Source organism: Capra hircus, unplaced genomic scaffold, assembly GCF_001704415.2.
Source record: "Capra hircus breed San Clemente unplaced genomic scaffold, ASM170441v1, whole genome shotgun sequence".
Lineage (NCBI taxonomy): Eukaryota > Metazoa > Chordata > Mammalia > Artiodactyla > Bovidae > Capra > Capra hircus.
The window spans coordinates 3,897-17,903 of NW_017209677.1; the positions used below are offsets into that span (position 1 = coordinate 3,897).

A 14,007-nucleotide genomic window follows, 5' to 3' on the forward strand; every position below is an offset into this window, starting at 1 on the left:
CTCTGGAACACGGAAGCACAAACCCCGCAGGCCTGTGTCCTGTTCCCCCTCCTGCTTCCCCGCTGACCTGCAGATATTCAGACACCCCTGCCAGACTGCTAGGCTGCAGTCTTGTCCTTTGGAAGTTAGGCGGCTTGAAGGTAAGGGGCTGTAGGGAGCCTGTGGAGGCTTTTCTCCCATTAATGCAGTCTCTCTTGGGTCCTTTGGCTGAGATTAGTGTTCAGGGTAGGCCTCCTGGGTAAAACTCAGGCCCAGTCTGGAAGTGAGGAGGCCCTGGAACTCTACTCTAGGGGAGGAACGTTTATGCCAAAGCCTTACAGCAGCCTGGGATGGGGCGGGTCGGCCTTGGGGCCAGGCCTGCTTAGGCATGGGGACAGCGACCCTCTTCACGTGCAGGGCTTCCTCTTCCCCTGAATTCTAGTGGTTACAGGTTGTACATGGCACAAGGCAGTGTCTCACCTTCCTGCTGATTCCCTCCGTGGGAATTCTGGATTTTCTGCCTCCAGAGCCTCGACATGCTGTCTGCAGAGATCTGTCATTGCAGTGCGGGGTGTGAATGCTCATTCCAGTCCTGGTCACAGGTGCTTTCAGGTGCTCCTCCGTTAGGGTGAGTAAGGCCCTCTGCCTGCAAACGGGTGTAACTGGACAGGGCAGGCTTTATCAGCCTGTCCAGAGCACAGGGCGTATGCGCAGGGGACACAGCCGCAGCCCTGAAGGTCCAGTGCCTGGCTCTCTGAATCAGAGCTCTGCAGGCGCCCTCAGCAGAGCTCGGGTCTGGGGATGGTGCCTGACAGCTGTGTGCAAGGCTCGGCCTGAATCTGTGCTCTTCCAGGACAACTACTGTGAGAAGGAGCTCGGTTTTAGGCGGGTTAGGAAAATGCAGGGAGAGTTATAAGCAATATGTGTTTATTTAATTACTCTGGAAACAAACCCCACAAGTGACGCCTGAACGTAAAAGGTACGTAAAAATGACCAAAATATCTTAAAATAACAACCTTCAGATCTTTTCATAGTTTTTTCCCTCAGAACAAGTGTGTGTTCAGCTGGACGGTAAGTTACAAACCATATCAGATCGTGTTAAGGCAGATGACAGTCCTGCTGTGTCTGTGGGAGCCTGATGGCGCGGGCGCGGGGCCGCCTGGGCTGCCGGCCCAGAGTCTGCAGCGGGTGGAGAAGCAGGCGCCCCGTGTGCTCACTGCTCGCTCTGCTGGCCCTCTGTGACAGACGTGGACACGGATCCCTGGCCCTTGTTGACGTCACTGATGCACACCCACTGCCCGTCGACCGACTCCTTCCACAGCGTCACCTGCAAGCAGAACATGGCACCCACTGGAGGCGGCACCCCACCCTCCCCTCTCCCTGCGTCTTCAGGAGGGACGCACAGTCCACCTCCATCAGAGACCACAGCTCACCGCCGAGGGCTAAACCGAGCACTTACATTTTGGTGGTTTCAGTGGAGGAACCAAGGTAAGTAAAGGAATAAAAACGAAGATGGGGGTGGGGAGAGATGTCAAGAAGAGGATGACTCCAGCTGCTCCTGCCTTCATATCCCGCAGATGAAGAACTGAGAACTTTTCATGGACATGACAAGCCCGAACAGATCCTACACCCCAGCACTGAGGCTGAAGTGCCCCTACAGCAAAGACAGACTGATTCCATGAGACGGTAAGAGGTGTGGCCGATGTTTAGCCCAGGGCCCCTTTCCAGGGCTGGCAGAGCACCACGCAGAGAGGCTTCTCCTGAGGCTCTGCACTGGAGTGAGAAGAGAGCCCTCTACTTGCAAAGAAGCTGTCACTTTGCAGATCGGCTACTCTGGTTTGGCTCCACCGAGATCGCAGTTGGATCTGCTGCCGAGACACTAACTCTGGCCGGGTAAGGACCACCCACAGCCAGCGCCCGGATCTTGGGGCAGGAGTGTGTCCTACAGGGAACGTGGGCACACTGAAGGCTAGAGGCGAGAGCACAAATAAGGCATTAGTAACCTACGGCACTACTCGCCTGAGGGCTCAGTTGGTAGAAAATCTGCCTGCAGTGCAGGAGATGCAACTTCGATCCCTGGGTGAGGAAAATCCCCTGGAGAAGGAAATGGCAACTCACTCCAGTACTCTTGCCTGGAAAATCCCATGGTCAGAGGAGTGTGGCAGGCTAAGTCCATGGGTTCACAAAGAGCTGGACACGACTTAGTAGGTAAGAAACCTTGGAGCTGCCTTCCAGGCCAGGAACCACTTCCGATCACCCAAACAGACAAACTACACTGGCACTCTGTAGAATAAATCAAGTAGCCTCACTTACCAAGAAGTGCACACTCTTGCTTGGAAGCTCACCAAAGGGAGAGCCAAACATCCTTTGGACTCTAGCCTGCTGTACTGCCAGGACAGGGACGTTTCGAGGTGAGCTGGGGGAAGGAGCAGGTAGGCAGTGCTATCCACATGCTCTAAAACTGTGCCACAAGGAAGTGCTTCAACAGAAAGGAGGTTTAAATAGAAAGCACTATCTGTGAATGCCACTATGTTGAGAGGCTCCCGGTACAGAATCTGAAGTAACGAGTGCTAGAATCGAATCCAAATGTTACCAGATACAGCACAGAAACACATGGGCTAATACATCATTAAAGGAGAAAAGAAACAGGAAATTCAGGGAGAATCCCTTGAAATTAATAAAAAGGGCAACTGTAACATAATGTGAAAAAAACAATCTCAAGAGTATCCTCGGTGGGTAAATCAGGAGGTTGGGATTCACACAGACAAACTTCTATTAATAAAACAGATCATCAGAAAGACCCTATTGTAGCCCAGCAGAGCTCTACTGAACACTGGCCCTTAAGCTAACCAGGCAAAGAGTCCGAGGAAGGACAGGGGTGTGTGTGTGTGTGTGGACAGGTGGCCAGCACAGTGTTCTGAAACTGACGGGACACTGTAAATCTGAAGTACTCCCCGATAAAATAGGAAAAAAGGAAAACCTGAGAGACTCTTGTCTACTGTGGCGATGAGGCTCTGGAACCGGGGCTAATGTCCATCCCTGGAGCCTGAGCTGGCTGGGAAACCAGGCTAGAGAGTCGAGGGCCGTAGGGCGCTGGCAGGGAGGGACCAGCCATGATGCCTCTTGGAGCTGGCCTGCCTGGGCCATGCGGAGGATGAAGCACACCCAGAGCAGCCGAGAGCTGAGTCCTCGGGCGGGAGATCTGGAAAGACCCATCTCCACAGCCGACTTCCGGGGAGGGGCCCCTTCTCCAGCCTCTGTCCAGGGGCCTCAGCCGTGCAGCGCGGTTACCCGGGTTTGGAATCTAGTGGGTTGATGGCTGAGGAGGAGGAAGGAAGGAGACAGAAACCCTGGGATGTCTGTGCAGTATCCACCAGTCTCAGAGCAACCCAGGAACGCGTGGTTCCCAAGGGCTTTGGAGGCTGCACCAGCCACCAAGGGCAGAAAGAAATGCTGCCGCCTTGTGGCCATTTCCCAAAGCAACACTATTAAGACCATAGTTTCAAGCTCACCAAGCCGTGGGGCTGTAAAAGGCACCTGTTTTCAAGAAATAGGGCCCCAGAATCTCACGGATAATAATTCAAAACAGAAACCACTTTCCAATAGTGGGTTGCAGAGGTACGTTTTCCACACACTGCTCTCAACCTCAGCACAGAAAGACATGGTTCTCCTGCCAAGAGGACCAACGGGCACCACCACTAGGAATCCCAACACTGAACACAAGGGCCACCCTTACACAGTGTGAACCCGGACAGGAGGGAAAGCTCCTACACTGCTGAGGGAAATGTCAACTGGTAGACCTCTAGACAGAACGCTAGAGGCTGGTCGGAAATTCAGAAAGAGGGGCATCACGGTTCAGTCAGGAGTCCTGCCGAGCAGGGCCTGCAGACACCTGAGACTCAAAAGATACCTGCACCCCAACGTTCCCTGCAACATTACTAACAGTGAGAAAAAGGATAAATACCAACGACAGATGAACTGGTAAAAACTGTGGTATGATATCGTGGAGTTAGTTCTTCAGCCGTGGAAACAGGAAAACGCCAGTGCAGCTCCATGGGCGGACCTGGAGATGAGCCCAGGAACCAGTACAGATTCAGAAGGCAAATATTTCGTGATTTAAGCAATAGGGGGAACCTAACCAGTGTTAGATGTGAACCTGGTCTGAATAGACGAAAAAAAAACAGGGTTAGTGCAGGGTATAGTGAGCAGATAAATGAGAGGGTCAGGATGCACATATACCAACTCCTGTTAATAAGACAGATACTCTAACAAGAACCTACCACACCGCAGAGAACTCCAGAGAAGTGTCCTAAGCTATCGAGGTAAAGAGCCTGAGCGACAGCAGCTGTGTGCATACAGGCAGGTGAGCAGCACCCAGCGTTCTGAAACTGAAACACTGTAAACCAAGAATACTCCCAGATAAAGAAGAAAAAAGAAAACCTAACAGGCTACTGGCTGCTGTGAGGCCTGTGAGAATGTCACATCCCTGGAGCCCAGAGGTGGCTTGGAAAAAAGGCTGGAGAGTCCAGGGGCTGAGGCCACTGGCAGGGAGGGACCGTAACCAGCAGACACGGGTGGGTAATGCAGAGGCTAAAGCACGCCCAGTGCTCCCGAAAGACTTTAGTGCTCTGTGCAGACAGGTCTGCAAAGAGGGCTTCCCATCTCTAGCCTCTGTGCAGAGCAACTCCACATACACGAGGAAGCACCTGCTCACTGCGTGTTTCCAGGGTTCACACCTCTTAAGGTGAAGGGTAATAGGGAGGAAGGAAGGAGACAGGAACCCTGAGGTGTTCTGTGCTGTCTGTTCAGTCTCACTGACAACCCAGAAACACGTCGTTCGCAGCAGTTCTGGAGGCTACATGAACCACAGTAGGGCAGCAAGAAATGCTGCCGCCTGTGGCCACTGCACAAAACGACGTTAAGAAACCCTGGCTTCAGGAGACTTCAGACTCACCAGAACTGTGGGGCTGTAAAGGCACCTGCTTTCCAGAAACAGGGGCTCAGTATCTCATGAATTCTAAGAATTCAAAACAGAAACCACTTTCCTACAGTGGGCTGCAAAGATACATTCTCCACACACTGCTCTCAACTGTAGCACAGAAAGACACGGTCTTCCTGCCCGGTTAGTAGAGAGGGTCAACAGGAACACCACTAGGAATCCCGACACCGAACACAAGGGCCACGTACACAGCGTGAAAGAGTCAGTCTCGGAGAGAAGCTGGAAAGAAGGCAGCCCTCCTACACTATGGGGTAAGTGGATATTGAGAGCGCTACTAGGCAGAACACCAAGCAGGCTGGTCAAAAATTCAGAAAGGGAGCTATCATAGCTGACTTTCTCACACGGCTGCAGACGCCTGAACTTCAAAAAATAAAAACGATGAATACAACAGATGAACTGCTAAAACCCATGGTACAGACACAGTGAAATTAACTCCTCAGCAGTGGAAGCCAAAGGAAAATGCCAACAGCACTATGTGGATGGATCCAGAGATGATCCCACGAACCAACTAACACAGAATGCAGACTGACAAATACTTCGTGATTTCAGTAACAGGTGGAATCTAAATACCGTTAGATGTGAACTTATCTTAAAAGAGGCTCAGTGAAGAAGAAGGGGGGAAAAAAGGCACCATTAATGCAGCGTTAGGGGGCAGATGAAAGAGAAGGTTGGGATTCAGCTACATAAACTCCTGTGAATAAAAGAGACAATCAACAAGAACCTCCTGCAGCAAAGAGACAGTTCCAGTGGATGCTGGACCTGAGCTATCCCAGGAGAGAATCCAAGAAAGAACAGGTGTGTGTATGTGCAGGTGGGCAGCCCAGCATTCTGAAACTGACACGACCCTGTAGATCAACAACACGCCCAGAAAATAAGGAGAAGAAAGGAAAACCCAAGAGACTGTTGTCTGCTGTGCTGTGCTGCCACGAGGGCTCTGAGGCTGGGCTACCGTCCACCCCTGGAGCCCGAGCTGGCCGGGAAACAAGGCTGGAGAGTGCAGGGGCAGCCGGAGCTGGCAGCGAGGGACCAGCAACGATGCCCTCCTGGACCTGGAGTTCCTGGTGCCTCTGGAAGGCACCGCAGTCACCAGGCTGGGTGGGTGACGAGGAGGATACACACTCCCAGTGCACCCGAGGGGAGTCTTCTGGGTGGGAGAGGCTTGAAAAGACCACGTGGCCGGCCCCTGTGGAGGGCTCCCCCCACCTACACCGGGCAACACCCGTGCACTGTGGCTTCCGGCCTTGAGTCTGTTCGTGTGAAGGGGAAGGAAGGAGACAGGAAGCCTGGGGTGTTGGTTCTGCACCCTTCAGTCTCACTGAGAACCCAGGAACCCGTCGTTCCCTAGGGTTGTGGAGGCTGCATTAACCACAGTCAGGCAGAAGAAATGCTGCCGCCTTGTGGCCATTGCCCAAAACAACACTAAAGCCGCCGCTTCAGGGCACTTAGACTCACCAGGCCTGCTGGGTAGTAAGAGGCAACGCCTTTAAGAAACATGCTCTGGCATCTCATGGATAATAATTTTAAACAGAGGCCACTTTTCCGAAGCAAGCTGCAGAGATACATTTTCCTCACACGGCTTTCAACCTTAGTAGCTAAACACATACTCTAAATCCCCAATTAGTAGAAAGAATCAACAGGAAACTAACTGACACCAAACAGAAGGGCCATCCTCACACAGTAAGACTCAGTCCCGCGGGGCCTGCAGAGAAGGAAGCTCCTAGCCTGCTGGTGGAAGTGTAACTTGGTAGGCCTACTACGCAGAACGTCATGGAGGGTGGTCAAAAACTGAGAAGGCAGCACAGTCAACTGAGAAAGAGCCCTTCAGGCACAGGGCCTGCAGACAGCTGTCCCTCCAACTCTGCATCATTATTTGTAAACAGAAAAGCGATAAACACCAAAGGCAGATGAACTGGTAAAAATCGTGGTACAGATATAATGAAATTATTTCCTCATCCATGGAAACAAAGGAAAAATGTTAATTGCAGCTATGTGGATGGATCCAGAGAGGATCCCACGAACCATCTAATACAGATACATACCGACAAACATTTTGTGATTTTCATTAACATGTGTAATCTAAATAGTGTGAAATGTGAACTTCAGAGAGAAACAGGCTCAGTGAGGAAGAAAGAAAACAAAAGGAACTGTGGTGCAGTACAGTGGGCGGGTCCATGAGAAAGCTGGGATTCACATGCATAAACGATTAATAAGAGAGACAACCAATAAGAACCCGCCGTAAGCAGTGAAAGACGCCAGTGAACACGGTGTCCCAAGCATCCCGCTGAAGAGCCTGCGAAGCCACAGGCTGTGCCTGTGTGCAGTGAGCAGCCCCGATGTTCTGAAACTGAGACAACACCGTGCGCCAGGAGCACTTCCAGCTAAAGGGGAAAAAGGAGAACCTAAGAGTATTACCTAGCGTGCTGCAATGAGGCCTCTGAAACAGGGGCTCATGTCCACTCCTGAAGCCCAGGCTGGCCGGGAAACAAGGCTGGCGTGTCCAGGGGCTGGAGGAGCTGGGAGGGAGGGAGCAGCAATGACCCCCGCGTGGACCTGAGCGCCTGTTCCCTCCGGAAGGCAGCACACTCGTCAGACATGGTTGGGTCCTGCAGAGGCTCAAGCACACCCAGCTCACCCAGGAGCTGAGTGCTCTGGGCGGGACAGGCACGAAAAGAGCCCGAGTCTCCACCGGCGGCCTCTGTCGAGGGCTCCCCTTCTCTAGCCTCCATCCACGCATGTCGGGCAGCGCCAGGGCACTGCGGCCTCCCTGGCTGGCACCTCCTGGAGTGAAGGGCGAGGGGGAGGGAAGGGAGGAGACGGGAACCTGGGGTGTCTGTGCCGCACCCATCAGTCTCTTGACAGCCCAGGGACATGTCGTCCCCTAGGGTTCTGGAGGCTAGACTGACTACAGCCAGGCAAAGAAACGCTGCCACTTTGTGGCCACTCCCCAAAATAATTCATTAAAACCGTGGTTTCAGGCAGTTCAAATTCACCAGGCCCTTGGGAGCTGTAGAAGACAGCTGCCCTCAAGAAACATTGCCTTAGTAGCTCACGGATAAAGAATTCCAAACGACCCATTTTCCAGTAGTGGGTTGCAGAGAAAGATTTTCCTCCACTGCTGTCAACCTTAGTACAGAGAGACATGGTCTGCATCCCCAATTAGCAGAAAGAAGTCACCCGGACACCAACCTGGAATCCCGTTACACCCCACAGAAGGACAATCCTTACAGTGCGAGAGGCGACCCCAGAGAGCACCCGGAAGGAAGGGAGCCTGCCTGCTCTGCCGGGGGGACGGGACTGGCAGACCTGCTCGGCAGAGCACTATGGAGGCCGGCCAAGAATTCACAAGAGACCGACTACAGTCAACTCAGAAAAAGACCTGCTGCCACCGCGCCTGTAGACGCCAAATATGAAAAGATTTCCTGCACGCCAGTGTTCACCGCACCATTAGTTACAAACAGAAAAATGTCAAACACTGATGACAGATGAACCAGTAAAAAAGAAATGTAGTATAGATATTCTCTGGAATAATTACTCATCTCTAGGAACAAACGGATAATGCCAATTGCAACAATGTGGATAAACCCAGAGATGACCGCACGAATTATCTAATCCAGACACAAACACACAAATATTTTATGCTTTCAATAACAGGTGGAATCCAAACACTGTTATAGGTGAACAAATATTTTATGCTTTCAATAACAGGTGGAATCCAAACACTGTTATAGGTGAACTTGAAAGAGCATGTCAGTGAAGAAAGAAAAACAAGAAAGTGTTAGTGCAGGGTACGGTGGGCAGATAAATGGGAAGGCTGGGATTCACATATATAAACTCCCATCACTAAAAGAGACAGTCAACAAGACTCTACTGCAGCGCAGAGAACCCCAGTGAACACTGTCCTAAGCTATCCAGGGAAAGAACTCCAGAGGAGCTATGTGCACACGCATAGGGGACCAGCACCCAGCAGTCTGAAACGGACATGACACTAAATCAACAAAACGTCCAGATAAAAGAGAGGAAAAAAGAAAAACCTCAGAGTGTATTATCTACTGTGTTGCGATGAGGCCTCTGAAGCCTGGGGTGATGTCCATCCCTGGAGCCCGAGCTGGCTGGGAACCAAGGCTGGGGCGGCAAGGGGCCGAGGGAGCTGGGAGGGAGGGGCCGGCAACGACGTCCTGCTGGACCGGAGTCTCCGGTCTCTGCGGAAGGCACCGGAGCACCAGATGTGGGACATGCCGAGCGTTAAGCGCACCGAGTGCGCCCACAAGAGGCGAGTCCTCTGGGCGGGAAGAGGTCTTGCTGGAGGGCTTCCCATCTCTAGCGTCTGTCCAGAGACTCAAGTCCACCCACGTCGGTCAGCCACCTATGTGCTGGGGTTCGGCAGGGGTTGGTATTTTGGGTGTTGAAGGGTGACGAGGAGGGAGAGAGGAGGAGGAAGCCCTTTAGTGTGTGTGCTGGCGCATACTGTCCCCTTGACAGCCCGGGAATACGGCTTTTCCTGAGCTTCTGGAAGCTGCAGTAACCGCAGTTGGTCAGGAAGAGAGGCTGCTTCCTTGTTGTCATTTTCTATAACAAGAACTTTAAACCCAGTGCTTAAGGAAGAGTCATATTCGAAAGACGTGTTTGCTTCTAAATGATACCTGCTGTCAATTAAAGACTTTGGGTAGGTAATGTAATAACCATGAAAACAGGGCCCACTTTTAATAAGGTAATTTCAAAAGGTACATTTTACTCACAGTGTGAAAAAAAGATATTCAACCTAATATCAGAAATTTAAATCAAGGTGTAGAAATAACAAATACAGGAAGAGTGTTCAGAGAAAATGGAACCCTTGTAAGATGCTGATAGCAGTGCAATGAGGCTAACAGCCTCTACTGAGAACAGAATGTGGTTCCTCAAAATACAGACAGACATATTACTGGGCCATTTCAGTCTCTGGCGAATAGGCACAGCAAAGCATGACTGCAAGAGGCATGACCACCGCCTCATCTACGCAGCAGACTCCCAGAGAGAGAGGATACACTTCTGGTTGCCAAGATGGATGGGGTCTACATGAGGGAAGGATTGGGGATTCAGGATTAGCAGATGGAAGCTGTTATACACAGAATGGATTAACAACAAGGTCCTACCACGGAACAGAGGGAACTACATTCAGTATTTTGTAACAAACCACCATGGAAAGGAACACGGAAGAAGTATGTATAACTGAATGACTGCTGTGCAGCAGAGATGAACACAACGCTGTAAATCAGCTATGTGCCTCAACAACAACACCACCACCACCACCACTATGCTAAGTGAAACAAGCCACTCACAAAATTAAATCCTTTATAATTCTACTTCTAGGAGGTCCTAGAATGGTCCATTCATAGAGACAGAGAACAAAATGAGGGCTGCTAGGTGCTGGCGAAGAGGTGGGAGGCTTGAATACCACACAGACGAGATGGTTGGATGGCATCACTGACTCGATGGACACGAGTTTGAGCGCGCTCCGGGAGTCGGTGATGAACAGGGAAGCCTGGCATGCTGCAGTCCATGGGGTTGGACACGACTGAGTGACTGAACTGACCTTATTGTCTCCACCTGAGACTGCCAGGATGTTGGCTGTGATGGACCAGCTGACATGCCATACAACGTCGTTGAACTTGTGCAGCAGTTTGGGAGACCACGTATTGCCCGAGGCATCGTCACAGGTCCAAATGAACACTCGACCATCCTGGGGAAAGAAGGCTCGGGTCAGGAGATGGGGGCAGCAGTCCTCCCTGGTGACCTTCTCCATCTGGATCTGTACTGGACCTTTTCAGGAATACGGGGAGGGAATCAGGGCAAACCACAGCCAAAGACCTCCTGGGTAGACTTCCTGGGTGTTTACAGCTTTGACAACCAATTCCAGCCCAGCGTCCCTGCCTGTATCCCTTCAGCCCAGGAACGCACTTCAGGTTGGTCAGGAGTCTCCCAGGTCCCTTTCCTCACACCAGTTTCAGGGATGGACTTTGTCAACACTGCTGTTTCTCAAATTTTCCCTGGGACTTTCCCATATGTGCCAAGTCACCTCCTGGGTTTGGTTTCCAGTAGCCCTGTACTTTCTCAATGCAGTGGGTATAGGTGTTTAAAAAGCCAAGCTCAGAGAATGAGAAGGGACCAAAAAACCACACAAAAAACACACACACAAACCAAACCAAACCAAACCAAAAGGATCTTTTACATCATTTGAACCTCTTATAGTTGGTCCTCTCAAATTTAGGACCAAGCAGAAGAGGCTGGGAGGAGGGCACAGCAAACCCACTGCAGTCTTCTTGCCTGGAGAATTCCATGGACAGAGGAGCCTGGCACACTGCAGTCCACAGGGCCGCACCAGAGCAGGACACAACGGAAGCAACTCAGAACACACACACGCACACACGCACGAGAGCAGGCTCAAATGCTGTGAAAGGGCCGGCTTAACTCGCATCTTCGGTGAGAATGTTAGGCACTTCAGTCCTGTCTGACTCTGTGACCCCATGGACTGCAACCCACCAGGCTATGTCCATGGGATTCTCCAGGTAAAAAGACTGGAGTGGGTTGCCATGCCATTTTCCAAGGCATGTTCCTGACCCAGGGATCAAATGCAGGGTCTCTCTTATTGCAGGCTGATTCTTTACCATCTGAGCCACCAGGGAAGCCCCCTCATCTTGGATGAGTGAAGTGAAAGTCGCTCAGTTGTTTAACTTTTTTTGCAACCCCATGGACTGTATAGTCCATGGAATTCTCCAGGCTGGAATACTGGAGTGGGTAGCCTTTCCCTTCTCCAGGGGCTCTTCCCAAACCAGGGATCAAACCCAGGTCTCCCGCATTACAGGTGGATTCTTTACCAGCTGAGCTATCAGGGAAGCCTCATCTTGGGTAGTTGCATATAATTAAAGGCTTGTCCTGGGTCTTTTTCTGTCTGGGAAGTGTGAGCAGGGAGATGAGCCCAAGGTCTCAGGACTTCCCGCTGATCCTAGTCCTTGCTTGGGAACACTCTTAAAATGATGCCCAGGTAGCTCCAATCCCTTTCCATAAAAGGGTCAGGAGGGGAACTAGTCCTGAGTCTGGTCTTGCTCTTGGCTCACTGGAAGAAAGCCACTGTGGCTTCTTGTCAAGACCTCACTGAGAGGTGAGCGGGTTCCATAAGTGCTCTTATTTGGAGTGGTCCACAGGTGCCAGCCTCCTGCCCGTCCAAGGACTTTCCCCAGGGGACTGTAAGGGCTTATGGGACTTGCTGAGATTAACTAACGTGAGACGCCTGTGTGGGCCCAAGCTGACCTGGGAGCAGCTGGCGATGGTGCTGGTAGGCAGGCCGATGGAGGGGGCCCAGGCCACGTCTCGAACCCAGTCACTGTGGGCTTCCAGCTTCTGCTCTTCCTTCCACTGGCCGTCCTCCTCCTCCCTAGCAGGGGAGAGGATCCAGCAGGCAGTCTTGGCGCCATTCCCTCACCTCCCTTCCTCCCCTGCCCCAAGGGCCCCACAGGGGTGGAGAAGCTACTCCATCTTTCTGATGGCATTTGTAGAGTCAAATAATAGCAGTTAGGAAGAGTCAAAGCACCCGAGGAAAGGGCAAGGTTTTGACTTTTTGTTTTAAATAAAGGATGTCCTCTGACAGACTGAAGACAGTATTCAACGGGCAGAAGGGGAAAAGGTGATTCTGTTTCTGGTGAACTGAGGCCGAGTCATGGTAGACAGGAGAGAGGAGACAGGGTAGAAGCTTCCCCTTAAAAAGGTCACCAACTCCGCTTACTTCCACAGTTTGATGAGGTTGTCACAGCCGCCTGACGCAAACTTCTTGATGTAGTTGGGCTTCTGCCCGGTTGGCTGGTCTATGAGGCTTCCGGGTACGACAGCAGGGGCCCAGCTGACAGCATTGCAGCCGATCTGTAGGGAGAGGGACTCGTGCTGACTCTGCCCCTTGGCCTGGCGACAGGGCACTGCTTCTGCAGACCCAAGGCTGGGGATCGTCTCCTTCAATTCTCAGGACTGGATTACGCAGGACAGTCCTTTTAATGAACTCAGGATTAGCCGCCCAGAACTCTCCTTCACGGATTCCTTACAGTGTGCGTCTTTCTCAGCAACGTGCATTGAAAGCAGGAAGCAGGGACTCGTAGGAATTTAAAAGACAGAACACATTCCAAATATACGAAGGGAGGGCACAGATGTCAGAAAACCACACAAAGTACATACATGGATTCATCAATTACTCTGAAGTACTCCTGGAGTCATCCCAGGTCAAAAACTAAAATGACCATTTACCCAAGAAGCCCGTCATTTATGTCCTGCTTGAATCACAGCTCCTCTTCCCCTGCAAGTAAACATCACTCTGATTTCTATTCATCTTAGCCACATTTGTCGCCCAAATGCGCATTCCGAGGCACCAGTTTAGTTGTGCCACTAAAAAAAAAGTTATATATATATATAGCAGTAATTGCAGTATTCTCTCTTTTATTGAAATATAGTTGATTTGCAAGACTTGTGTTGTTTCAGGTGTACAGCAAAGGGATAGTTACATATATACGTTTTTTCAGATTGTTGTCCATTGTAACTTCCTAGCATTACAAGATACTGAAGAGAGTTCCCTGCGCTCTACAGTAATTCCTTGTTGGTTATTATTTTTAGATAGCAGTGGGTACATGTTAATCAGCTTCCTAATTTATCCTCCCCCTTTTCCCTTTGGTAACCATAAGTTTGTTTTCCTTTTTTGGTCACGCTGTGCCACATACGGGATCTCAGTTCGCGCAACCAGGGGGTCACCCCCACACCCCTGCCCTGGGAGCACAGTCTCGACTGATGTGCCGCCAGGGACGTCCCGTGAGTCTGCTTCCTCTGTCTGGGAGGCTGTGTTTTACATCGATCTTTAAGATTCCACATATAAGAGATATCAGATGCTGTTTGTCTTTCTCTGACTTTATTTGTATAAGAATCTCTAGGTCCATCCACGTTGCCGCAGATGGCGTCACTCTGTTCTTTTACGGCTGAGTGATATCCCATCGTATGTGTGTGTACCACGTCATCTTTTA

At 51.2% G+C, this 14,007-nt stretch overlaps 1 protein-coding gene across 1 annotated transcript; it reads right to left on the reverse strand.

The window, feature by feature from the left end:
• Positions 1-889: 889 nt before the first annotated feature.
• LOC108635156 (protein SEC13 homolog) lies at positions 890-12,955 on the reverse strand (the record flags this gene model as incomplete). Its single annotated transcript, XM_018045422.1, has 4 exons — positions 890-1,306; positions 10,548-10,694; positions 12,263-12,386; positions 12,735-12,955. Coding segments are annotated over 4 exons (606 nt in total), but the record flags the coding sequence as incomplete, so codon positions are not given.
• Positions 12,956-14,007: the final 1,052 nt, after the last annotated feature.